Here is a 24,258-nt window from a genome sequence, read left to right as displayed (position 1 = left end):
AGAAAAGTCTGGTTCAAAAGGTAAGGTCAATATCACCATATTTCCAGAGCCTTCCACCCCTTCCCAGCGCATCCCCAAGGAAAACACAGCTTCTCAGTGAACTAGCATAAATGATCCAAAGGGCCTCAGGACATAGAAGGAGCAATTGTCCTCCAAACAGAGCTTCTGGCTTCTTTTATCTTCTTTATTTAGAAAAATCAACCCCTTCCCTGCCCATTCCACTACTGCACTCACTGTGACCCACAGACCCAAGAGCCCCTGTTCATTGATTTCTGGAATCACCATTACCAGGAACCCAAAAACATGTGGCAGGCCAGGAAATGGTGTCAAACAGTCTCCCCACCAGAAAATGGTGTCAAACAGTCTCCCTCCCAGGACAGCCATCTCTTTGCCTCTGAGAGGGTCTCAAACACCCCTCCCTCTCTCCTCCAGGTTCCAGGGAGGAGGCAAAGCTGGCGAGAAAAGCTCCACTGGAGCAGGGGCAGTCGATGCAACCAGATGTGCCCCCGTCATGGTTTCCAGCATACTCTGAGCACCCCATCTCCAGAAAGCCTCGGGAGCAACCTCTAGGGTTGGGCACCAATTCCTTTATCTCTGTCCCCACAGGGCAGGCTCAGTGCTGGAAGCGTGGGGAGCTGATGTGGGGCTGGTGGAAAGCATGGGCACTGTAGACCACTTCGGGGGGTGGCGGGGGTGTCGTGGTCAGGATGGAGCACAGGGGCTCATGGCTGCTCAGGACTGAGGTAAAATACTTCATCTCCTCCGTCAACTGCTTGATTTCCTTGCGCAGAGCCGCATTTTGCTTCTCCAGATCTTCACTCTCCTGAAAGAGTGAGAAAGACGTGAAAATGTAAACATCAGGTAATGGTCCTTTAAGAAGCAGATGTGGGAGTAGCTGGGTGAACAACCTACTGCCAAGATCATGAGGGAAACCTTCTGGGGCCAGAAACATCAGTTAAAGTCTGGTGCATTTCTCCGTATTGTTTCAGGCCATGACCAATTTGCTACCTTTTCCATGTGTCCTTCCTATGTTCGCATCCTGCACAGTAAGCCGTCAATAAATACCACTGATGATAATGCTGAGGATGTACCAATCAATTACTATCCACTTTGACCCTCAGACAATATTCAGTTACTACACCACAATAATAACCATCTGTATCTAGGGTTTCGACAATAGGGAAGGAAAATAAGCTCCCTCTGAACTGTAAGCTCATTGTGGGGAGGGAACGTGTCAACCGAATCTGTTATAGTGTACTCTCCCAACCACTTAATACACTGCCTGCACACAGTAAGTGCTCAGTAAATATGATTAATTGAATAATTGGTTGAAAATGAATCCAAGATAGTATTGTAAATGCAACCCAATTCAGTATCTCTATAATTTTCCCCAAGAAAGCCCCCTTCCTTCTGTCAGGCAAGTATTAACACCTTCGGACACCTAGCCAACAGGTTGCAAATACTTGCAGGGTGAACTGGAGCTTATTTCAGTTGCAGTATCTGGATTATAAATATAAGTACCAACAGCACTTACTGAGTGTCTTCCATGTACAGAGCAATGTACCAGATGTTTGGGGAAAACTTTCAAAAGAAATAAAAGATGCTATTCCTACCCTTGAAGAATTTCTGATCAAATCGGGGAGAGAGGACATAAATTGACTGCACATATTTTTATATGTATATATATCCACTCATTCATTCATTCAATCATATTTATTGAGTGCTAACTGTGTGCAGAGCACTGTATTAAGCATTTGGAAAGTACAATTCAGCAACAGAGAGACAATCCCTGTCCACAGTAGGTTCATGGTCTAGAAGGGGGGAGACAGACATCAAAATAGAGGGTTGTGTACATATTTCACAGACTGTGAATTCCAGGAGTGACAAGAGTCTGTGCCTGATTCTCATGCGTGTACTCTTTCTCAGCCCTTTATACAGTGCTCTGCACCCGGCAAGTGCTTAATACTATTACTATTACATATGGACAATATATAGTTTAAATATAAACACAAGTGAATAAATCAGTAAAAAATAAATGCAGAAGCACATGAATGCCAAAGTGGCTTTTAGCATGGCATGGCTCCTGGAGATGGTGAAGGAGGGAGGGTCAGGGGGTGGAGCAGTTGAGGAAATCTGACAAACGATAGCAAAGCATCCAGGTTTCTGATCATAAGTGCAATGTGCTAACAACTAGCACTTAAAAAGTGCCCACAGACTGGTAGCCATGCCCACAGCCTGGTAGCCACCGTTCAGAAATATAAAAGACAGTGTCCAGCTCTACTGTGGTGTAAGGTGAGGAGGGAAGCCTTTTCCATGTGCATTTTGAGCCACCACTGATGGGGACCATTGCCTGCAGCTTGTGGTCTGCATAGAAGGAGTTAACTCCTGCTGCAGCATCCTTGCTAACCTGCTGCTTTACCACCCCCCAACCCCGAGATGCTGAGCATTTTCTTTTTGTCCTTTAGCTATTCTGCAGCTGGGACAGACAGCGGCTGCCCTTCTGACAGCGGCGCACAGGGTAAAGGTGCCTAGCAGCAGAGCAGCCAAGCTGGGTTAGGGGTTGTTTGTGAGAAGAGACCTGGGGGACGGGGAGTCATGGCCTTTCCCTTCCTCTAGCCCTTTCCCTCGCCCCCTCGAAGAGTTTCCACCGTGGCAGAATTTACGGTAAGTTAGCTGCGCTGCAGGGCCTGGGCAAACCCCTGAGGCTGGGGTGGGGGGGTGGGGGGTGGGGCCTGAGGTAGGCGGGAAGCTGAGAGGCCTGACAGCTCTTGACATTCTCATCGCCACACGTCCAACCTCCATGGGGCTTACGGGAAGTGACAGCGGCCTGGCCGCGCCTCCTTGCGTTCCCGCCTGTTCTGCCCGTAGTCTGCACTCATGCTCTCCCTCCTCTCTCTCTGTCTCTCTCATACACACACACTCTCTCTCTCTCACTCACTATCTCTCTCTTCTTCTCCCCCCCCCCGCCCCATATCTACCTCTTTCTCTCTCCCTCTGTCTCTCCCTCAGTCTTTCGCTCTCTCTCTCCCTCTGTCTCTCTGCTTCTCTCATGGCTCCTCCAGTCAGTAGGTCCCGGTTCAAGGCAAGGGTGGAGGCTCACTAACTGCCACTTTTAACCAGAAAACCACCTGCGACCGGAAATCTGTCATTACCCTGGAAAGAGAAGACTCACTGCTTCCTGCCGGGGCCCCAGAAAAACCAGCCTCACCGCGGCCAGAAGGCAGGACAGGCGGGACAGGCATTTAAAAGAGAAAGGGGATAGTTTTCACATAAAAAAGGAAATGAATGAACCTAAACTTTATCATCAGGAAGAACAGCAGCTGTAAGATCAGGGGCTAATTGGGAAGAAAAGGGAAAACAGGAAAAGGATATTGAAAGGATTTGCTCTTTCTGAGGAAAAAAACAAAAACCCATTCTGAAATGTGGATAGCACCTAAATTGGGATATAGAGTCAATGGAACCCCTAGGCAGCAGTTTTCTCTTAGGACCAACCATGTTTGGCCTCATAGACACCCCTCCCACACACACTCCAGTGCCACTGTGGCCTACCCATTAACCAGATCCCTTTCACCTGCAGAAGCAAGATGGCCCCAGAGGAATTAAAAGCAGCGTGGCTCAGTGGAAAGAGCACGGGCTTTAGAGTCAGGGCTCATGAGTTCGAATCCCAGCTCTGCCACTTGGCTGTGTGACTGTGGGCAAGTCACTTAACTTCTCTGTGCCTCAGTTCCCTCATCTGTAAAATGGGGATTAAAACTGTGAGCCCCAAGTGGGACAACCTGATCGCCCTGTATCTCCCCCAGCGCTTAGAACAGTGCTCGGCACATAGTAAGCGCTTAACAAATACCAACATTATTAATTAAAGGCTGAGCCTTCCTAGGAATCTGACAACTGAACAATGATCCTTTCTCTCCTGGGCAGATATTAAAAAATACATTCTAGCCTTAGCTATAAAAAAATTCCCCCCGCCCCCCACCATTCCATTCCCCAGGTATAATGAAGCTTAGTAGGAACCCTGTGAATGGGTCAGGATGTTATCTGATGTCACTGATTCCTCTGGAAACTGCTTCCCTTATCACCATTGTCTTTTACTTTACCTATTGCTTTGGGACACCTAGCAAAGTTGTTGGAAGGGATTTAACTGCTTGGCCTTGGCAATGAAAGAACAAAACTCCTTCATCAGCCCCTCATATCTGTTATTACAGCAGAGGGCCCAGAGACACATCTCTGGAAGATTGAATGCTCTTCTGCAACATCAAAGCAGCCTGGTCAATGGAAGCTGGGCGATTATGATACTTTACTCATTCTGATATTCCTGTGTGACTCAACTTTACATCCCTTCCCATCTTAGCTCCTTTCCTCTCTCTCCTCCCAGTAGTGTGCATGCATTTTCTTCACAACTAAGAGCACAAATCTCTGTTGGCTCGCTTTTTAAATACTGCATAGTTTCCTAATCAGCTTAATGTAAGGACAAGTACTTCCTGGGTTTCCTTCTAAGCATTTGGAATAAGGCATGAGCTGAATATGCTTCCTCCTGGTTGATCTCTTGAATAAGAGCAGTGGGGATGTAAACACCCTCTACAAAACCACTCTTCTCTCTTCCTCTCCTCTTCCCCTTGATTTCCCCTTATTCTCCTCTTGATCACTTAAAGGCAAGTTCCTAGAGAAGAAGTTGGAGTTAGCTCTTGGCTCAACTGAATCTGTTCTCCTCTAGGACCCAGGCCTCCAGGAAGGAGTCACTGACACTTGCACTTGGATTTCCACCTTTTATTCACCCCTACCTCAACCCCACAGCACTTATATACATATCGATAATTTATTTATATAAATGTCCGTCTCCGGCCCTAGACTGTACGCTTGGTGTGGGCAAGAAACTTGTCTAACCCAACTCTGTTACATTGTACTTTCCCAAGCATTTAGTACAGTATTCTGAACATAGTAAGCATTCAGTAAATATGACTGATCCACTGACTTCTCCTGAAGGTTCTGAAAAGATGAATTCCCTGAACATAGGGCTGGGGGCGGGGCGGGGCGGGGAGGGCGGGGAGGGGAATCCCAGTAGAAGAGCCAATTGGATAGACTGTAGAATTGTAAGGGAAAAATGAGAATCAATGTTTACTTAAACATTTGAACTGTTCTATTTATTCAAGCTCTATCGGCTTGTTTGCTGGGTTTGTGGTTTTGGAGCTTCAGGGTAAATCACAGACTGCCAAGCTCCAAGTCCACATCAAACATTTTGTTTGAGCAACGGACTTCCTGGGTGATTTCTTATTCTGAAGCTTTTAAAATGAATGAATCGATCAATTGTATTTATTCGGTAATGGCTGAGTGCAAAGTCCTGTACTAACCCCTTAGAAACAGGACAATGGAAGCTGGCTACATGTTACCTGTCTTCAAGGAGATTACAATCAAATGAAAAAGAAGTAAAAAAGTGCTTAAAAATTTAAATCCCAAAATGAAACTGAACAATGATCTTTCTTTTGAGGGAGATAAGAGTTCCTGCCTTGATAAAAACAAAAAAGCACTGGTTAGTTGCATCATTGGTAGATGGAAGAGGTGCTGAAAAGGAAACAAAGATCAGGAGTAGAGATGGTGTTTAACCAGAAAGGGGGTTGCGGGGGGAGGGGGTGTTCACCTTTTCTGATTATGCTTCCTTGCTGACAATGCCAGCTGAAGGGAAAGCAGTGTGACCTAGTGGATAGAGCCTGGGAATCAGAAGGACTTGAGTTCTAATCCCAGCGACACCACTTTGCTGTGTGACCGTGGACAAATCACTTAACATCTTTATGCCTCAGTTACTTTCTCCGTAAAATGGGGATGAAGACTATAAGCCCCATGTGGACGGTGTCCAACTTGATTAGTTTATATCTAACCCAGTACATCGCCTGGCATATAGTTAGCTCTTAACAAATACCATAAAAAAATTGGAAAGGAGGGTCTGGCACCATTGAGGAAACAGGCAACTTAAAGACAGGCCAAATGCTAAGTAGGCAAAGCTAAGGACATGCAGTCTTGGAGCTGCAAAGTGAGAAATTTAAAGAGACCCTAGGGACATCCTATTAGCCGTAAAACAATCTCTGTGGATGTTGGGGGCAGCTTAAGGAAGCAAGACAGAGCTATGGTCACCAAAGGTCATATAATTTGGATAGCAAATGAGGATAATTCCAGACCCATGGGGGTGCATCTGGTCTCTCTTCCAGGAAGCCTTTCCTGATTAATTCACATGCCGTGTCAGCCCAGCAAGACCTAGTGGATAGAGCATGGGCCTAGAAGTCAGAAGGAACTGGGTTCTAATGCAGCTACAAGTATTTATGCAGTTTTTTCATCCCAACATGTTTGTTCCATATCTTGCCATCCTTAGTGCTCTTCCTGTTTCTTCTATTTGCAAATAAATTTTGCCTATCTGCCTCCCACTTTAGATTGTAAACTCCTTGAAGGCAGGAAACACATGTCTTGCATCTGCTGCATTCTGCCAAACAGTTTGTACAGTGCTTTGCACTCAGGAGCTACTCATTAAGCACTCTCAATTGTTGGAGACCGGACAGACAAGGCAAACATGGAAAAAATCTAGGTTAGGAAAAGTCTTAATAAGGTCTTAAAAAGAGTGGGATTGAGGGGAAAGGAGAGAGCTGCATATGAAGAACAGAATTGAAGAACAGAACTGAGAGTGGAGGAAGAAGAGTGCTAGGTATCCCAGCCCCAGGCTCTAGGACCCAGTGAAAAAGCAATAATGATGATGATGATGGTAATAGTGTTTGTTAAGTGCTTACTATTTGCCAAGTCAGGTTCCAAAGGGGGCTCACAGAGGGAGAAAAGGTAGTGAATATCCACTTTGTAAATGAGGAAACTGAGGCACAGAGAAGTTTGCCCAAGGTCACACAGCAGACAAATGACAGAGCAGGGATTAGTACCCAGGTCCTCTGGCTCCCATGCCCAGGCTCTTTTCATTAGGCCATGCTGAGCAAGAATAAAGGATATCCATAGAGGGATAAATGACAAAGAAAACAACCTACAGGGTTGTTTTAGGGCACTCTCCCCCCACTCAGCCGTTTTTTGTGTCATCTTTATCACTTTTCATCTTTATGGCTGTGTGACAGAAGAGACCATTTTCCACCTCTCCTTCAGTCCACTATACTTCCCAGCTCCCAGCTGAGAGGTTGCAGCAGGAGAGGGTGGGAGAAAAGGGTGGGCTACTCACAGCTGAGCTTTCTGCTGTCCCCCAGGCCTCTGCTTCCTTCTTCTCCCTGTCCTCCACCCCACATCTCTGACTTCAGGCACCCTCTCTTTCAGGGTACTGTGGTTGTGGGCACTATATTCGCACCAGAGAAGCAGCGTGGCTCAGTGGAAAGAGCACGGGCTTTGGAGTCAGGGCTCATGAGTTCGAATCCCAGCTCTGCCACTTGTCGGCTGTGTGACTGTGGGCAAGTCACTTAACTTCTCTGTGCCTCAGTTCCCTCATCTGTAAAATGGGGATTAAGACTGTGAGCCCCACGTGGGACAACCTGATTCCCCTGTGTCTACCCCAGCGCTTAGAACAGTGCTCGGCACATAGTAAGCACTTAACAAATACCAACATTATTACCCTTTACCAACGGGCATCTTTGGTGACTGTCATACCCAGTTCCTGCTCCCCAAATCCTCAATAAGGCGAGCATTCTCCTACTCAGGGGCCTGCCCACCTTATTCACACACTGCTGCTAGAGGCCTCCAGTTAAGAGGGGTGGTTGCCATTTTTATACGCAAGTCTGCTCTTTCCAAAAGCCCCTATAAATTAGGTAGAGTCCCAGAGAAGCCTAAGAGACAACACAATGGTGGTGAGAAAGAAGGACATTTTTTTCATCCAAGAGATGGAAAATTAGGAAGTTTTTCAGTTCTGCCTTGCACTCTGGTCTGAGACCCCAAGTTGTGAGACGTGCCCCTTCTGAGAGAAGTAGTGTAGCATAGTGGAAAAGCATGGACCTGGGAGTCAGAGGTTTTGGGTTTGAATACCGGCTCTGCCACTTCTTAGCTGTTTGACTTTGGACAAGTCACGTGACTTCTCTGTGCCTCAGTTACCTCAACTGTAAAATGGGGATTAAGGCTGCAAGTCCCACGTGGGACAACCTGATATCCTTGTACCTACCCCAGCTTGGATATAGTAAGTGCTTAACAAATACCATCATTATTATTCTGCCTTTGGATGCTTGCAACTGGTCCAGAGAATGAAACAAGAATGATTGGCTCCAAGAATCCTGACCATTTCTATAGAATTGGTAGCCCCTTGGTGGAGCCAGCCCAGGAATGGACAAACTCACTGACACTGTGGGAGGGAGCCTGGCAGCCCAGAGTGGGCATTGGAGTTAGTGGGGGGGGGGGGGGAGATCCAGAGTGAAGAATGTTATGCTCTGTTTCCTTTCTAGTTCCAATCTTGCCTCCGGCCATTTAGAGGGAGATCTGCGTTTCCTCAAAGTATTGGGAGGCGACTTCTCTTCTCTCCCCAGAAGCCGTTTTTTTAAAATCAGTCTCATTAATCTTGTTAGACAGGGTGGTTAAGCCGAGCTTATGAGCCACATGTGCTTTTCTTCGATTGCAGTTTTTCTCCTGATGGATAGCTAGATATGAAAATGATTTGGCCATCGTGACTATGGACTGCAGTTTGCCACTTCTCCAGCCTTTTTCGCGGCAGTGACCCCAACCCCAGTCTGGGGAAGGGGGAGACACACTATGTCCCACTCCCTGCCTCCATCCCTACTTGCTGGCCTCTGCCTCTCATGACCATCGCCCACATTCCTGGCAATGTGAATGTCCGCTTTCCTCCTCTCCCCTTCCAGCCAGGAGCCCCTGCTTATCACCTTAATAATGTTGGTATTTGTTAAGCGCTTACTATGTGCCGAGCACTGTTCTAAGCGCTGGGGTAGACACAGGGTAATCAGGTTGTCCCACGTGGGGCTCACAGTCTCAATCCCCATTTTACAGATGAGGTAACTGAGGCACAGAGAAGTGAAGTGACTTGCCCACAGTCACACAGCTGACAAGTGGCCGAGCCGGGATTCGAACCCATGACCTCTGACTCCAAAGCCCAGGCTCTTGCCACTGAGCCACGCTGCTTCTCTCACCTTGGTTCATCACCACCTATCCCCAACCCCCAAGAAACACCTGCCTCTAGACTGTAAGCTCATGGTGGGCAGGGAATGTTTCTGTTTAGTCCTATATTGTCCTCTCTCAAGCACTTAGTAAGAGCTCAGTAAATTCGATTGACTGACTGACCTATTCGCCATTCCAGCTAAAGAGATTGTGTTTTAATGGACTCCTGGCCGTATGCTGTTTTCGATATACAGCTCTTCAGTTCATGAAACCTACCCCTCTCTTCCTACTAGAGAGAGAAACCAATTCCAGCAGATTGGTTTCAGTTAGAACAAACTGGGAGCATATTGGTGAAAGGACAGAGGAGTGTAGAAAATGCAGCCTTCACTTTCCCGAGGGACTGAAATCCAGGAGAGGAAAGCCAGTGGAAGGAACTTTAATAAACTTCTGTTTCAGATGTCAGACTCTAGGAAGATAGAAAAAGCCAAGAAGAAAACAGTTTTCAAATGAGTGATCATTTGGTAAAGCTGGTAGAGGAGAGCTCTGCTCTCGAGGGGTAATGAGTCAGCAGCAAGTTTAAGCAATAAAACAAGGAGGTTGGAGACGAGATTCTTAAATCCTGTTTTATTTGGGGAAAGTGTGATGTTCGATGCAAAGCCACCTTTAGGTTGTAATAGTTGCCTCAAAGTTTTAAAAGTAGTGAAGCAGAAATGCAGATGTTCATTCATTCCACCAAATGTTAAGAGGACTCAGTTTTCAGAGCAATGTCCAGAGCTCTAGAGGAAATTTCAAAGACAACACAAGCCACAGCCCTCACCATCAAGAGTTTCACCCCCAATGGTGGAGGTAGGATTCACACCAAGGTAGCTTTAAAAATTACAAGGAGGAGAGAACTTAACATGCAAAAGTGCAAACAATGGAAAGTATCTGCAAAGTTTTCAGAGACAGAAACTGCAGGAACCAAGTTGGATTGATGGGAATGATCAGAATCATCTGGGGATTACTCCAGAAAGGACTCTTAAATGAGGTAGGTTTTGGGTGGGGTTTTGAAGAAGGGATAAATTTGTTTTCATTTTTAAAACAGTGAATTAAAACTACAGTATTGATAGTACCTGCAAATTTACTGGCAGTCTGAGCTCTTAATTAAGAAGTATGTTATAATGCTGGCAGTAAAGCTGGATCATTTTCTATTATTATTATTATTAGCAATAATAATAATCTTGGCACTTAGTATGTGCCAAACACTGTACTAAGCACTGGAGTAGATCCAGTATAAGCAGACGGGACACAATCCTTGCCCTGCATGGGTCTCTCTGTCTTGTTTTATAATCTAGGGATGACTGAGGTTTGTTCAGGAATGCTAAAATATGTCACCGAAATGGGAAGAATGTGGGATTGCTAAAGGATACTTGGCATCAAGAAGTGGAGAAAACCTTCTTTTGACTATTGTGAATATTCTCAGATACTTCACGAAATAATTGCATGCAGTTTTCAACTGAGAGAGCATCAAAATGACATAATTTAAAAAAGAAACACCCAGATACAATTTAGGCTTGGCATTAGGCCCGGACTTTGATTCTGCCAATGTTAGGTGGAGCAGTACTTGCAGACTTTTATACCACTGAGCTGCTTTTCAAGAGAGTTACCTAAAGAAAGGAAACTTGGGGCTAGGGTGGCTGTGGCTCTCTTTGTTACTGGAGAAAGAAGATAGTGGTCTAAAGAGGTAGCGTTGAGAAAACCGTTAGAAGTTTTAGAGAGTCGTCTGATTCATTATTGTGACAATTATTGAAACTGACTAGAATTTGTTCCAAAACAGAGAATTTGGGTTTAGCTACCAGGTACAAAGTTTAGGGGCTTGAAACGGTCCCTGCAGATTTGAAACCATCCTTAATCACTCAGTTGTTTCTGAAAGTTTGATATCAAAGTTTATCTCACTGAAAATGCCTGCAGGCCAGTGACACAGATCCAGGAGAGTCCATAGAAGGGAGGGAGAGTAGAAATGTTTGATGGGTTCAGGAGGAAATATTCATTCAATTGTATTCACTGAGCCCTTACTGTGTGCAGAGTACTGTACCAAGCGACTGGGAGAGTGCAATACAACAATAAACAGTCACACTCCCTCCCCACAACGAGCTATAAACATGGCTCTATGAGCTGATGGAGTACTCTGAAATGTCAAGGACACTGACTTATAAGAGAGTTCCCAGGCTGAAATTTGGAAAGGATTTAAGAAAATGTATAATAAACCTAGAAGAGCTAATTAAAAACATCAGAAGAAGTACTAGAGATAGTTGCCCTCCTCTCTATATAGTCGTCTTCTTACTCGAAGATGTCACTGACAGTGAAATTTGCTTGTGGGTGCGTATGTGGTGGGACCCACCGTTTTGGTTACACCGTGTGCGCGCACGCGCATACACACACAGACACGCATGCTGTGCTCCTTGCTGTGCTGCCATGCTTATTATTTAAGTTGCACAATGCTCTTCTCCCTTGTAAGATCACTTTGAGGCACATGCCCAGCTAGCTGAAGGCACTGCTTCTCGAGATCCAGATTTAGTTAACTAACAAACAAAGCTGAACAATTTCGTGCGATGTCAGGATCTCCCAGATTTGGCTGGGAGACAGGATAGGGTGAAACACTCTCCAAAGAAATATGTGACAGAAAAAGAGAGTGAGTCACCCAAAGAAGAAGGCCAATGTCACCCTGAAGAATCACAGTTACCACAAATTAAAAAGAAAATGTAATTGCCTTATTCAGTGTGCTGCTGTTACATTTTATGAGGTTGCTTATGACAAAAGCAGCATGGATCAGTGGAAAGAGCCCGGACCTGGGAGTCAGAGGTCATGGGTTCGAAACCTGGCTCTGCCACTTGTCAGCTGTGTGACTGTGGGCAAGTCACTTCACTTCTCTGTGCCTCAGTTCTCTCATCTGTAAAATGGGGATAAACTGTGAGCCTCATGTAGGACAACCTGATGACCCTGTATCTCCCCCAGCGCTTAGAACAGTGCTCTGCACATAGTAAGCGCTTAACAAATACCAACATTATTATTATTATTATTAAAACAGTATAATCTCTATGCCCCTAATACAGAATTTGAAGTAATTAGGATCTAATGTACATGATTCTTATCGATTAATAAATTTGAAATAGTCATTTTTTCCCCTGCAAATGTTTAGAATCTATTATGTAATGAGGAATTAGTATGAGTTGTAATTTTTTTCATGAATTTACCTCATTATACTTTGGTGGTACCCATTTATAGCTTCGTTCAGTATTTTCAAGCAATAAAACATTTTTAGTATTCTATGATTGACACATCATTGATTTGGACAGGACACATCTACCCCTTGCCCCTTCTTTAGTACCCAATAGACTGTGCTGTATTTTACTCATTTATAAATTTATTTTGACATTATCTTATATTCAATTTGAACCTGAAAGAACCAGGACTAGACCTTAGAATAGGCTCATAGATGAACACTAATCGAGCTATATGATTATTAATGTAAATCATGATATATTTCAAATACACAGAAACTATGATGAAATCACAGAAAGGCATGAATGAAAACCTTAAGGGAGATATGAACAGTTTTATAGTTCATGAGGGAATGAAAATTCCACTAACTGAAGAAAGCACAGAAATAGGGTCTGTTACAATTAATGCCTGATTATTAGTGTGATTCCATCAAACTCTAAAAGTGTGGAACATATAATGTTATTGATATGCTTCATATATCATTGTGATCTAGGGGATAGAGCACAGGCCCTAGAGTCAGAAGGTCCTGGTTTCTAATCCCAGCTCTGCCACTTGTCTGCTGTGTAACTTCAGGCAAATCATTTAACTTCTCCGTGCCTCAGTTACTTCCTCTGTAAAATGGGGATGAAAACCATGAGCCAAGTGTGGGACAGGGACTCTGCCCAAACCTTGTATCTACTGCAGTGGTTAGTGCAGTGCCTGGCACATAGTAAGTGCTAAACAAATGTCATAATTATTGTTATTATTACTATTATATCAGGAATATCTCAGCAAAATGGGTTGGATGAGCCTCAGCTGGGTTTCCTTTGTACTTACTTCAGGTAATTCTAAACTAATTCACCAGTTGCTCCCACACATCTTCCCTCCCAAATCTGCTCCTCTTCCTAGTTTAGCCATTTCTGTAGAGCCCTACCCCACCACTATCCTTCCAACCCTGAAGCTTGCAACTTTGAAGCCATCTCTGATTCCTCTCTGTCGATTACCTCACTTAGGCTGTCACTAAACCCTTCTGATTCTTTGTTTCTCAGTCTTGCTTCACTCTTAAGCACTTTGATTCTCACCCCAACCTCACAGTACTTACATAAGTATTCTATATTCTACTATTCCCTCATCTGTAAACCATTTTAATGTTTGTCTCACCCTGTAGACTATAAGCTTCTCGTGGGCAGGGATCACATCTACCAACTCTGTTGTGCTGTCCTTTCCCAAGTACAATGCTCTGGACACAGTAAGTGCTCAAAAAAGTGCTCACTGATTAAATGACCGATTGATTTCTGCCTCCACTTATGGCTGGATTACTGTTAAAGCTGCCTTATTGGTTTCCCTGCCTCAAGTCTTTGTTTATCAAGAAGCAGCGTGGCTCAGTGGAAAGAGCCCGGGCTTGGGAGTCAGCGGTCATGGGTTCGAATCCTCCTCTGCCACTCATCAGCTGTGTGACTGTGGGCAAGTCACTTAACTTCTCTGGACCTCAGTTCCTTCATCTGTAAAATGGGGATGAAGACTGTGAGCCTCATGTGGGACAACCTGATGACCCTGTATCTACCCCAGCACTTAGAACAGTGCTCTGCACATAGTAAGTGCTTAACAAATACCAACATTATTATTATCTCTCTCTCTCTCTATCCAGTATATATTTCATGCAGATGTACGTGTTAGCTTCCTAAAAGGCTACTCAGAAAACATCACTTCCCATTTCAAAAACCTCTCTCCAATGGCTTCCCATTTCTTTCCATATAAAACAAAAACTCCTAACCCTTTTCTTCAAAGCTCTCTACCTGTTGTCTCCTTTTACCTAGCTGCTCTCTTCTCCTACTTCGCACTTTCACTCCTCTGAAGCTCTCCTTCTAACTTTGTCTGTCACTGACCCATTCACTGAATTCCCTCCCTTCAATTCTGCCAAGCCACAGCACCCTTCATCCTCTAGACTGTAAGCTTGTGTGGGTAGAGAACATGTCTACCAACACTGTTATATCATACTCTCCCAAGCACTAGTACAGTGCTCTGCACATAGTAATTGTTCGATACATGTGATTGATTGACTGCTTATCAAGCCTTTCTAAAAAGTCACCTCCTCCAAAAGGTATTCCCTGACTCTACACTTTCCCAAATATCACATCTCATCAACCTCTCCATAACACTAGGGTGTGTATCTGTTCATTATTTATCTAATTGCTTGTTCTGGTTTTATCATTTGAATCTATGTTCCTACTTTTTTACTTACTGATTACACTTATTTCTGCCATAATAAACATTTTAACTCTCTTGCAGCTTGAATGCTATTAGGGAAATAGGGAACACCTGTTTGGCAACTCAAGCCTGTTTGGATTCAGCAGCCCATGGAGTCAAGAAACAGCTCGTGTCCCTGCACCAGTGTCAGAACGGGTAAGTGTGAAGTTTTCCTTTATATGGGGTTTTGCAAGAATGCAACATTATATGAGAATTCACTGTATTTGGCAGTTTGTGTTCCCTCATCTTCCTTGATAGACTGTGTATTCCTAGTGAGCCGGGACCCCTACTGAATTCTTCCCAAGTGTCTGATTCCAGGAGGATGAATGCTGTTAGGAATGGTGATGGTGAGGGGAAAGATGTGTGGATATATTAAAATGAGAAGCAGCACAGCCTAGTGGATAGAGTATGGTCCTGGGAGTCGGAAGGACCTGGGTTCTAATCCCAGCTCGACCACTTGTCCGCTGTGTGAACTTGGGAAAGTCATTTAACTTCTCTGTGCCTCAGTTACCTCATCTATGAAATGGGGATTAAGACTCTGAGCCTTATGTGGTTCAGGGACTGTGTATACCTCACTTACCTATTCCTACCTCAGTACTTAGTGCAATTCTTGGCACATATTAAGCACTTAACAAATATCATGGTTATTATTATTGTTGTTGTTCATATTATGATTATTGTTATTATTATTAAATGAGCCAAGAACCTGGGTCCTGGGTGGGTGAGCTGCTTCAGAAGGGAGGCTTGGAACTTGTCTAGACCAGTGGACCTAGAGAAAGCCAGTTTCAGTTGACAATCTCTGCAGGTTAAAAGGCAGCCAGCGGGGAGGCAGATTTGCAGCTGGTGGTGAGCAGTTGAGTGAGATTCATGGATTCATACCAAATGAAATCAGAAGCTGACTGTACTGTACAGAATTAAATCCAGTACTCTGTCTTTCTCAAAGGCATTTGGAGCATAAAAAGTGCCATACTAGGCTGGGTCAGTGATTCATCTAGCCTAGGATCCTTTCTCCAACAATAGCACTCCAGGAGGCTGGAGGAATGAGGTCTGATTGTTGCCCTCCCCACCGTCCATCCTCAGAGTAGAGCATCATCTTTCATTACTAGTTTATCTTTCTCAACTCCACTATGGATGTAATCATCCACAGATTTTTTTCAGGAATCTGCTGTCCTTTCCTGCCGGCCCAACGGCTCGCAATAACAAATTCCATATGCTCACCACCCGCTGTGCAGAGAAGTGTTTCCTTTCACTTGTCCTGAACCCACCACCTTCAAGCTTTCAGTAGGTGTCCCCACAACCTGACATGAGGGATTTGGCAGCCACAGTGCTTCAGTCGTCTTCTCAAAATCCCATGTGATTTTTTATGTTATTTTACTTGCTAAAGTAGTTACTTGTCAGGATTCGAATGAACTCTCCAACTGGCTTGCAGCTGCACAAGGCTCACAAGTAAACAAAAAAGTGAATTGGCTTTTGACAGTGGACTAGGGGAGTGATTGGAGTGGCTTTTCATGGAAAAATATCATTTTCTAGATACAGTGAGTTATTGCTTGCCATATTTCACCTGTATTTTTTGTATGGTATTTGTTAAGCACTTTTTATGTGTCAGGCATGGTACTAAGCATTGGGGTAGATATGAGCTAATCAGATTGGACACCGTCCAAGTCCCACATGGGGCTCACAGTCTTAGTCCCCTCTTCACAGATGAGGTAACTGAGGCACAGAGAAGTTAAGTGACTTGCCCAAGGTCACACTGCAGACAAGTAACAGAACTGAGATTGGAACCCAGGTCCGTCTTACACCCAGGCCCATGCTCTCTCCATTAGGCAACACTGCCTCTTTACATTCTGTGAATGGACCAGAAGGTAGGGTCCGGAGAGGAAGATTGGCAGACAAGGAGATCTGTCTGCTGAGGGAAGGGGATGAGGAAAGAACCAGGATGAGCCCTCAAGACAGAAGGAAGAGCAGTGCAGGGGAGGAACAACACTCCCCAAAGCCCACAGTCATTCTAGCCAAAACACTGTAGCTGCCCTGGGCAGGGGAGTGTATTTCAAGCTGGCACTATCCTTTCTCCACCTGTATCCAGAGCTGCTTCAGCTCACCTCTGGCCTTCAACAAGTGCTTCTCATTCTTCCCTGAGTTCTCCTGGCTGGTGCTCAGAGGACCCCCTCTGCCCCCCCGAGCCTTGGTCCTCTTCTCTGGCATCCCAATTCCCAGGACACCCTCCTAAGCACTCACCAAATGCAGGGTGTCTGCCTTCTGGGTCTGCCTCTGTCTGCTCTTCTGGGCTGCGATTCGGTTTTTCTCTCTTCGCTGAACCTTCCTCACGTCGTCAGAGGAATCCTGAGGAGTAGAGAAGGCAGGGATGAGATGGGCTGCAGATGGGGGAATCCCTCTCTGACCCTAACCTGACTTAACCACCCCCTCATCCCAGACAGCCCCAGCCTCTAAGAAACTCTTGCACTCTTTCCCTCCAGAAGCAGCTCAGGTGGGAAAGGTGATGGTCTGATGTTTCACAACACTTCCCAGCAAGTGACTGCTGAACCCCAGATGTTATGATGGAACAATTCTGCTTCAGAGGACCCTCTCCAGCACCTCATCCTGTCACCTGAGATGCAGTTGGGCCCCCAGACACCCCCAGAGTTTGGGGTGGGGGGAGGGGGGGATGAGCTAGAGAGTAAGATCTTGGGTTGGGAGCCAGCTGAAGACTAAACTCCCTATCCAAAAGCATCCAGGGCAATTGCTCATTCAAATGCCCTCCTCCCCCTTCCAGGAAACTACAGCAAAAGATCTGGGGTAGCTATTGGTCAGAACCTCCTGACTGTGCTGTATCTGAGGGATGTGGTTATGTTCTCTTCTTCCCTGGGGGTCCCTAAGACTAGGCCAGACACCCCAATGACAGCTCTGGGGGGATCAAGTACAGCTCTGCCTGGAGATAAAAAAAGGGACCAGATGAACTGGAACGGAGGCCAAGGATTCAGTGAACCTGCTGTGGCGGATTCCAACCTGTTACCCATGCTTTTATTGTACACCTGAAACCACAAGATTTGCAAGGGCCCTGGGGATTGGTGCTAGAAAAATAGTCATGAACCACGGGGTGGAGATGAGAATTTGAAAGAATGACCACATCAGAAGTGGGGAGACAGACCTAGAACTACCCCACTTTACAGAGGAATCTTGAGACGTCTGGGGGAGAGTCCAGACTCAGAAACTAGGAAGAGAGGTGGCGATAAGACCTCGCTGCCATTCGAGAACTGAGCTCTCTTCGCAACCTCAAAGTTGGCTTTCTCTAGTTTAGAACTTCAAGCTTAAACCAGACTCTCTTGCCTGCGGCCTCTCCCTTGGCTCCCAGGCTTGCTCCCCTGCTCGTGTCCAGGCTTGGTCTCGAGTTCACCAGCAGGGGCCCGAGCATCAGGGGCTCTTCCCCAGTAGCTGCCACCACTTTGGATATCGGTGGCACCTTTCCGCCAAACAGGATCAAGCCCTCTCACGTGTATTGAGGCTTTTCCCCTCACCGGTTCCTAGAAAGTCTTATGGGGTGGGGACACTGGAGGGGCAGAAGGTGCCTCGGCCCAGACTAGCCTCAGCGGAGTCCAGGCCCAGGTGCCCTTGGGCTGACATTACCCCCTCCCTCCCTGCCCCCTTCCCAGTCAGGACCCTGCGCTGCCCCTGCCAACACCCTCTCCTCCCCCTTTCAAGAAATATGGGTCTCTGCAGGGAGAAGAAAGCCAAAAATATTTACCTGCTTGTTGCTAGGGGGAGGCGAACGGCTGAAGCTGGAGTCGCTGCTGTCAGAGCTATGGGGCATGGCTGAACACTCCCTTGAGTGCAAGTCTCCTCCGCCTCGCTTTCTGGCCCCGCTTGCCTCCAGCTCTCTAGCTGTCTGTCTGTCGGTCTTCGCTGCTTCCGGCCAGATCGCTTTCTCGGGCCCCTTCGCCACACTCCTCCGGTTGCCCCCTTCCTTTCCTCGCCTAGCCCCAGCGTCCTCCTTGCTCCACCGCTCAGAGACACTGCCCCTTGCAGTGACATCGCCGCTTGGTTTTAGGTTTGCTCTTTCGCCTGTGGTTTCTGGTAAGAGGCGAGGAACACAAGCTGGAAGTCACATGGGCGGAAACTTAAATGAAAAAGAAGTTATGCTGAGAGGGAGAGAAAAAAAAACTAAAGCCACCCATCTGGGAAGAGACCTTCAAAATAATCTTAAGGGGAAAAAGAAAAGTAACAGAAAAATCCCCAGAAACCTTCAGAGAGAAGGGTTTCAATTAAAAAATAGGGAGGGAAACCCCCCCACCCCCCACCAGGCAGCACAGGAGAGCTTCTCCTCTCTCAAGATGGGGAGGGAGGGGAGCAGCCAATGAGGAAATAGGTTTCAATCACCCCTCAAGTCAACCTTGAGCCAAATCAAGGCATGAATCGGTTTTCCCTTGTTTGCCTGTGAATTTGAAATATCCCTCCTGGCTGTGCCCTGTCTTTTGCAAGACCTTCCCAAGGCATCCACCATCCCTCTGGCCTTGGGGACGCTCCTGTGAGAAAAGGCCTCAGTGGCCTAGCCCCCTTCCTTGTCACCTGCCACCTGCCTTTCGGCCCAGCACCACTTCCAGAACTGGGGAGGAGAACCGAATCCTGGGCAGAGGTAGCCTGGGAGGACCACAATGGAGCACCAGGAAATATTGTCCTAAGCATTTGCTCGGCACCTCTCCTGGATCTGCGGAGTGAAGCTGGCCTTTTCCAAGGTATGAACCCTAAGTGGGGAGTTGTGTTTGGTAGCAATGGCAGCCGTAGAAGGAGTAGCATTTCCTGAGCACCGACTTGGTGTGCTGCACCGTACGAGGCACTTGGGCAGTACAGGATAACGGAGTGACATGTCCCCAGCCCACGAGGAGTTTATATTCGAACTGGAGAGAATTACATAAAAATATTTTCAACTCAAGGGGTCAAAATGAAGGAATGGAACAGAAGTCGGTACAGGAGCGCAAAAAGAGTGCAACTAAGCTCTCAAGTACTAGACCTGGCTGAAGGGATTAAATGGCTCAGCCCAAAGATTCAGGAAATTAATCAGGGAAAGTTTGTTGGAGACGATGGAATTTTAGCAGGGATTTGATTATGGGGAGAACTCTATTATAGTGTATTCTCCCAAGCACTAAGTACAGTGCTCTTCACAAGGTGAACACTCAAAAAATACCACTGATTGGTTGAGAGCTGTAGTCTGATGTGGGGAAGGAGAGAATTCAAAGTCAGGGGAGTAGAATGAACGAGGGGATGGGAGGGAGCAGATTCAAGGTATCTGCTAGAAGATGGGCCTGGGAGGAATGAAAACAGGGTGGAAAAGCTTGGTAGTTTTATTGACTGAATTGGGAGAGTGGGAGACAGTGAATTTGCAGTGTAATTTGGACTGAGTTCAACCCAATTTGCTTGCATCCACCCCAGGGCTTAGTAAAATGCTAGGCACGTAGTAAGCCCTTAACAAATACTACTGTTTTAAGTGGAGAAAGTTGACCCAGAGTCTGAATTTTCCCCAGCTTGTGGGCAGGTGCAGATTCAGGGGCGGAAAAAGAGGACTGTGAAAGTGATCCAGGGCTTTGGAGGTGCGAGAGGGACTCAGGTTAATGGGGGCAAGGAAGTCGAGTTGGTGGAGAGAGTGAAGTTGAAAGCATGAACTTTTGCATCTAAGGATGTGAGGGGTGGAAGGGAGTTTAAGTGAGATGGCCCGGGGTTGGCGGAGTGGGTCTAGAGTATGGAAGTCACAAGAAGGAATAGGGAGTAAATTTGAGGGGTGAGGGTGGGGTAAGGTGGCAGATAAGAAAGCCCTGATCAGAAAGTGGTTAATCAGAGTTGGGAAGGTAGGAGCTGAGGCATCATTTGGTGATCATGAGAACCAGTGTGTGTCTATGCTAGTGAGTGTCTGAGGTCAGGGTATAGAAGGAGGTCAGCGGACGAGAGGAGGGAGAGGAAGCCTGTGGCCTGGAAGCCAGTGGGGTCATCAACAGGAAAATTGAAGTCACTAAGGATTAGAGTAGGAGAAGGGAGTGGGAGCAGGAAGGAAAGAAAAACATCAAAATCAGCACAAAATGCCGAGAACTATGCGGGTGGTAGTACTAGCAGCCATAGATGGTGGTAGAGCTGGATCAATCAGTGGTACTTAGAGCTCACTGTTTGCAGAGCACTGTCCTAAGCACTTGGGAGCGTATAGTACAACAGAGTTAGTAGACATGTAGCTGGAGGTTATGGAAGTCAAAGAGACACAGGGGGCGAGATAGCACTAAAGCGACATCGGCAAGCAAGGAGAAGGCCATCTCCACTCCATTTTCCTGGGCACTGAGGGCAGTGAGAGAAGATGAGGCTCCCTGAGAAAGGGCAAAGGGGGAGATGATGGTATGGAGTTAGAGTTGAGTTTCTGTGACAGCAAGGAGGAGAAGGCTTGAGAGAGTCAGGAACAAATTGAGGATGAAAGGGAGTTTGCCCCTTATGAAGCAGGAGTCACAGGTGACAGCCATATTACGTTGTAAGAGTGAGATACAGAGATGAAGTTTGACTGTGGTGGGGAGGCGAGGAATGGGGATGAGGTGCCAGAGGGTATTGAGACGTAAGGAAGACTTGCGGGGACAGGGGTATTCAGGAGACGTGGATGTGTGTGAGGACAGAGGGGAAGAAGGTGTTGGAGAGGGGTTGAAGACATCTTTGAGAGAGAGGTGAAGAGTAGGGGCAGGTGATTTTAAAACGAGAGAAGGGATAGAGTCAGAGACAAGCAAAACAGTGAGACCTATTGGAAAGTGCAAGGGTCTGCAAGTTAGATGATCTGGGTTCTAATCCTGCTCTGTCAGTTGTCTGTTGTGTGAACTTGGGCAAATCACTTATCTGTGGCTCAGTTACTTCATCTGTAAAATGGGGATTGAGACTGTGAGCCCCATGTGGGACATAGACTGTGTCCAACCCGGTTTGCTTGTATCCATCCTAGCGCTTAGTATAGTGCCTGGCTCATAGTAAGTGCTTAACAAAAACTATAATTATTAGACAAGGTAAAGGGGATGCTATTCAACTATGGAAGACTCCTATTCCTCAGGGATTTCTCCTGGAGACTCTGAGACCACCAGAATCACGCATTGTTCGGAGTACGTCTGAGTGAAGAAGGGGTATGGACATGAACCCAGCAGGACTTATTGACCCTTCTTCCTGTTCACTGGCCTGGAAGAGAGGCAGACCAGGCCTCATCTATGTATTGCAGGCTTTGGAAGGGTCTTACAACCTTTCACGCTTTGATGGCCTGAAGTCACCCGGGGTCATAGGCAAAACCCTCTGCCTGACTCACTGGCAATTTCCTCCTCTTAACTGCCATCACTCGCCTTGGCTCTGCCTTTTTTTGGAGGTACTGGAAGCTAGGCGTTTTCTGACCCTTTTCCGGTCTCACCAACCATTTGAAATGGCAGAAATGGCATGCATTCTCACCTAAGCAGTGCCAGGTACTGTATATACATCTGAGAACCACCCCCCACCCAAATCCCCACTCCCACCTTTCCCTCTCCCACCACCCGCTCATACAAAGTGGGTGGGGATGCTGAGAGCAGGAGGAACATCTGATTTTCCCACCTCTAGACTCACTGCAGGAAGAGTACAGGCGTTATCACCCTTCCCTCTGCGTGACTATGGTCACCTCCATTCCACCCAGACCATCGTTCAGGCTCTTTTTATAATGGTACCTGTTAATATGCACCAGTCACTGGGTAGATACAAAATGAGTAGGTTGGACCCAATCCCTATCCCACATGGAATTCACTGACTAGCCAGAGGGAGGAGAATTTAATCTCCATTTTACAGATGAGGAAACTGAGGCACAGAGAAGGGAAGTGACTTGCCCAAGGTCAGACAGGAGACAAGTGGCCGAGCCAGGATTAGAACCCAGTTTCTCTGTGTCCCAGGCCTTTGCTCTTTCCACTAGGCTGGCTCCATCTTTGTGATTCCCATATTGTTCTTCTGTTAGAACTGATTCTATTTCACTCCAGGCATTGAAAGGAGATAGATTTAGTGAGTTATACAGGAAACTGCCTTCGCCTAAGGGATGTTGAATCCTAGGAAGGCCAGCCAGGGAAGCTGTGGAATCTCCAGTCCTGGCATCTTTCAGAGTGGATGAGGGGCCCTTCTGTTCTGGGTGGTTTATGTTCAGTTTATGTTCTGTTTAGAGGCAGAAGAAGACTAGATGACCTCTGAAATGCTCTGTTTTGCCAATCCTAGCTTTAGAGTAAGAGGACTTGGGAGCACATTAGGGCTGTAGTGGAAGCATCTTCCCAATCTGCTTCCTCCTAGACCTTAAACTCCATGAGGACAGGGCTCATATCTACCAACCTTATTGTATTGCACGCTTCCAAGTGCTTAGTGGTATCTAGGACAGGAGATGTTTGTGTTTTTATTCAGTGGTATTTATTAAATGATTACAGTGGACTGTTCATGGGCGTGGATAGAAGATAATCAAATCAGACAAGGTCGCTGTCCAAAATAGAGCTCACTATCTAAGAAGTAGGGAGAACAGGTGTCCTGTACCCATTTCACCAATGAGGAAAGCTGAGGCACAGGCACCTCCTGCCCATCCTAGGCTATGGTTTTGAAAACCTAGCAAGAAACCAACTCGGGCACAAATTGTATAAAGGTGATAAATGAGTGTAAAAGTTAGCACTTTCATAAAAAGATGGATCTCCTCCATCTACGCTGCAACCACTGAAAATCCCTAATCAGGGAAGTTTTGAAAGATCTTGTGAGAGCCTTTAATTCCCTCTCCCTTTCCTCTTTTAACATAATAGATAGTATTATCTTCATCATCATCATCATTACTATGGTATTTGTTCACTGTCTATTTTTATGTCAAGCACTGTTCTAAGTGCTGGGGCAGATACAAGTTAATCAGGTTGGACATGGGCCCTGTCCCAAATGGGACTCACAGTCTAAGTAATAATAATAATTGTGTTATTTAAGTACTTACTATGTGCCAGGCACTGTACTAAGCACTGGGGTGGATACAAGTAAATCAGATTGAACGCAGTCCCTGTCCCACATGGGGCTCACAATCTTAATCCCCATTTTACGGATGATTTTATATCTTTCCCCCAGTACTTGTATGTCTGTCTGTCTGTCCATCTCTCCCCATACCATATATATATGTGAATGCCTATTTAGTTGCATTCAACTACTTATTCTGATCATGCTATTTGTGAATATCTTTATGACTGTCCCCCATGTTAGAGTGTAAGTAGCATGTAAGGGAGCAGTGAGGCCTAGGGGAAAGAGCACGGGCCTGAAAGTCAGGGGACCTGCGTTCTACTCTACTCTTACCTGTTTTGTGATCTGGGGCAAGTCATTTAACTTCTCTGCGCCTCTGTTTCCTCAACTATAAAATGGAGATTCATTACCTGTTCTCCCACCTTACTTAGACTGTGACCCCTATATGGGACAGACATGGTATCCAACCTGATTATCTTGTAGCTACCTCAGTGCTTAGAACAGTGCTTGGCACATATTAGGAACTTAAAAATGCCACTATTATTATTAGTTGCAGCATATTATTAGTAATAATAATAATAATAACCTCCTTTTGGACAGGGAACATGTTTCTTGCTTGTTGTAGTACTTTGTATTGCACCCAGCGGGCACTCAATAAGTATTAATATTACTACTGGTGCTGCTACCAGCATGGCTTAGTGGAAAGAGTCCGGACTTGGGAGTCAGAGGTTG

The 24,258-nt window shown here is 46.0% G+C and overlaps 1 protein-coding gene across 1 annotated transcript; it reads right to left on the bottom strand.

Annotated features, from left to right (window-relative positions):
• Positions 1 to 163: 163 nt before the first annotated feature.
• On the bottom strand, positions 164 to 18,657 carry BATF (basic leucine zipper ATF-like transcription factor). Its single transcript, XM_029069314.2, has 3 exons — positions 18,287 to 18,657; positions 16,783 to 16,887; positions 164 to 823 (listed from the first exon to the last, which is right to left on the bottom strand). Exons 1-3 carry the CDS (start codon positions 18,350 to 18,352, stop codon positions 614 to 616), a joined length of 381 nt encoding a protein of 126 aa, XP_028925147.1. The 5' UTR covers positions 18,353 to 18,657; the 3' UTR covers positions 164 to 613.
• Between the last annotated feature and the right edge of the window lie 5,601 nt (positions 18,658 to 24,258).

This window comes from Ornithorhynchus anatinus, chromosome 1 (genome assembly GCF_004115215.2).
Source record: "Ornithorhynchus anatinus isolate Pmale09 chromosome 1, mOrnAna1.pri.v4, whole genome shotgun sequence".
Classification (NCBI taxonomy): domain Eukaryota; kingdom Metazoa; phylum Chordata; class Mammalia; order Monotremata; family Ornithorhynchidae; genus Ornithorhynchus; species Ornithorhynchus anatinus.
The sequence above is the reverse complement of the archived record's forward strand: the minus strand, read 5'-3'. Positions and strand labels throughout refer to the sequence as shown.

Excerpts from the sequence above, each read along its gene's own strand:
- BATF (XM_029069314.2), bottom strand. The coding sequence starts at position 18,352 with ATGCCCCATAGCTCTGACAGCAGCGACTCCAGCTTCAGCCGTTCGCCT. Across the intron at positions 16,888-18,286 it reads CTCCCCCTAGCAACAAGCAG|GATTCCTCTGACGACGTGAG; the intron begins GTAAATATTTTT and ends TCTACTCCTCAG. Across the intron at positions 824-16,782 it reads AGGCAGACACCCTGCATTTG|GAGAGTGAAGATCTGGAGAA; the intron begins GTGAGTGCTTAG and ends TCACTCTTTCAG.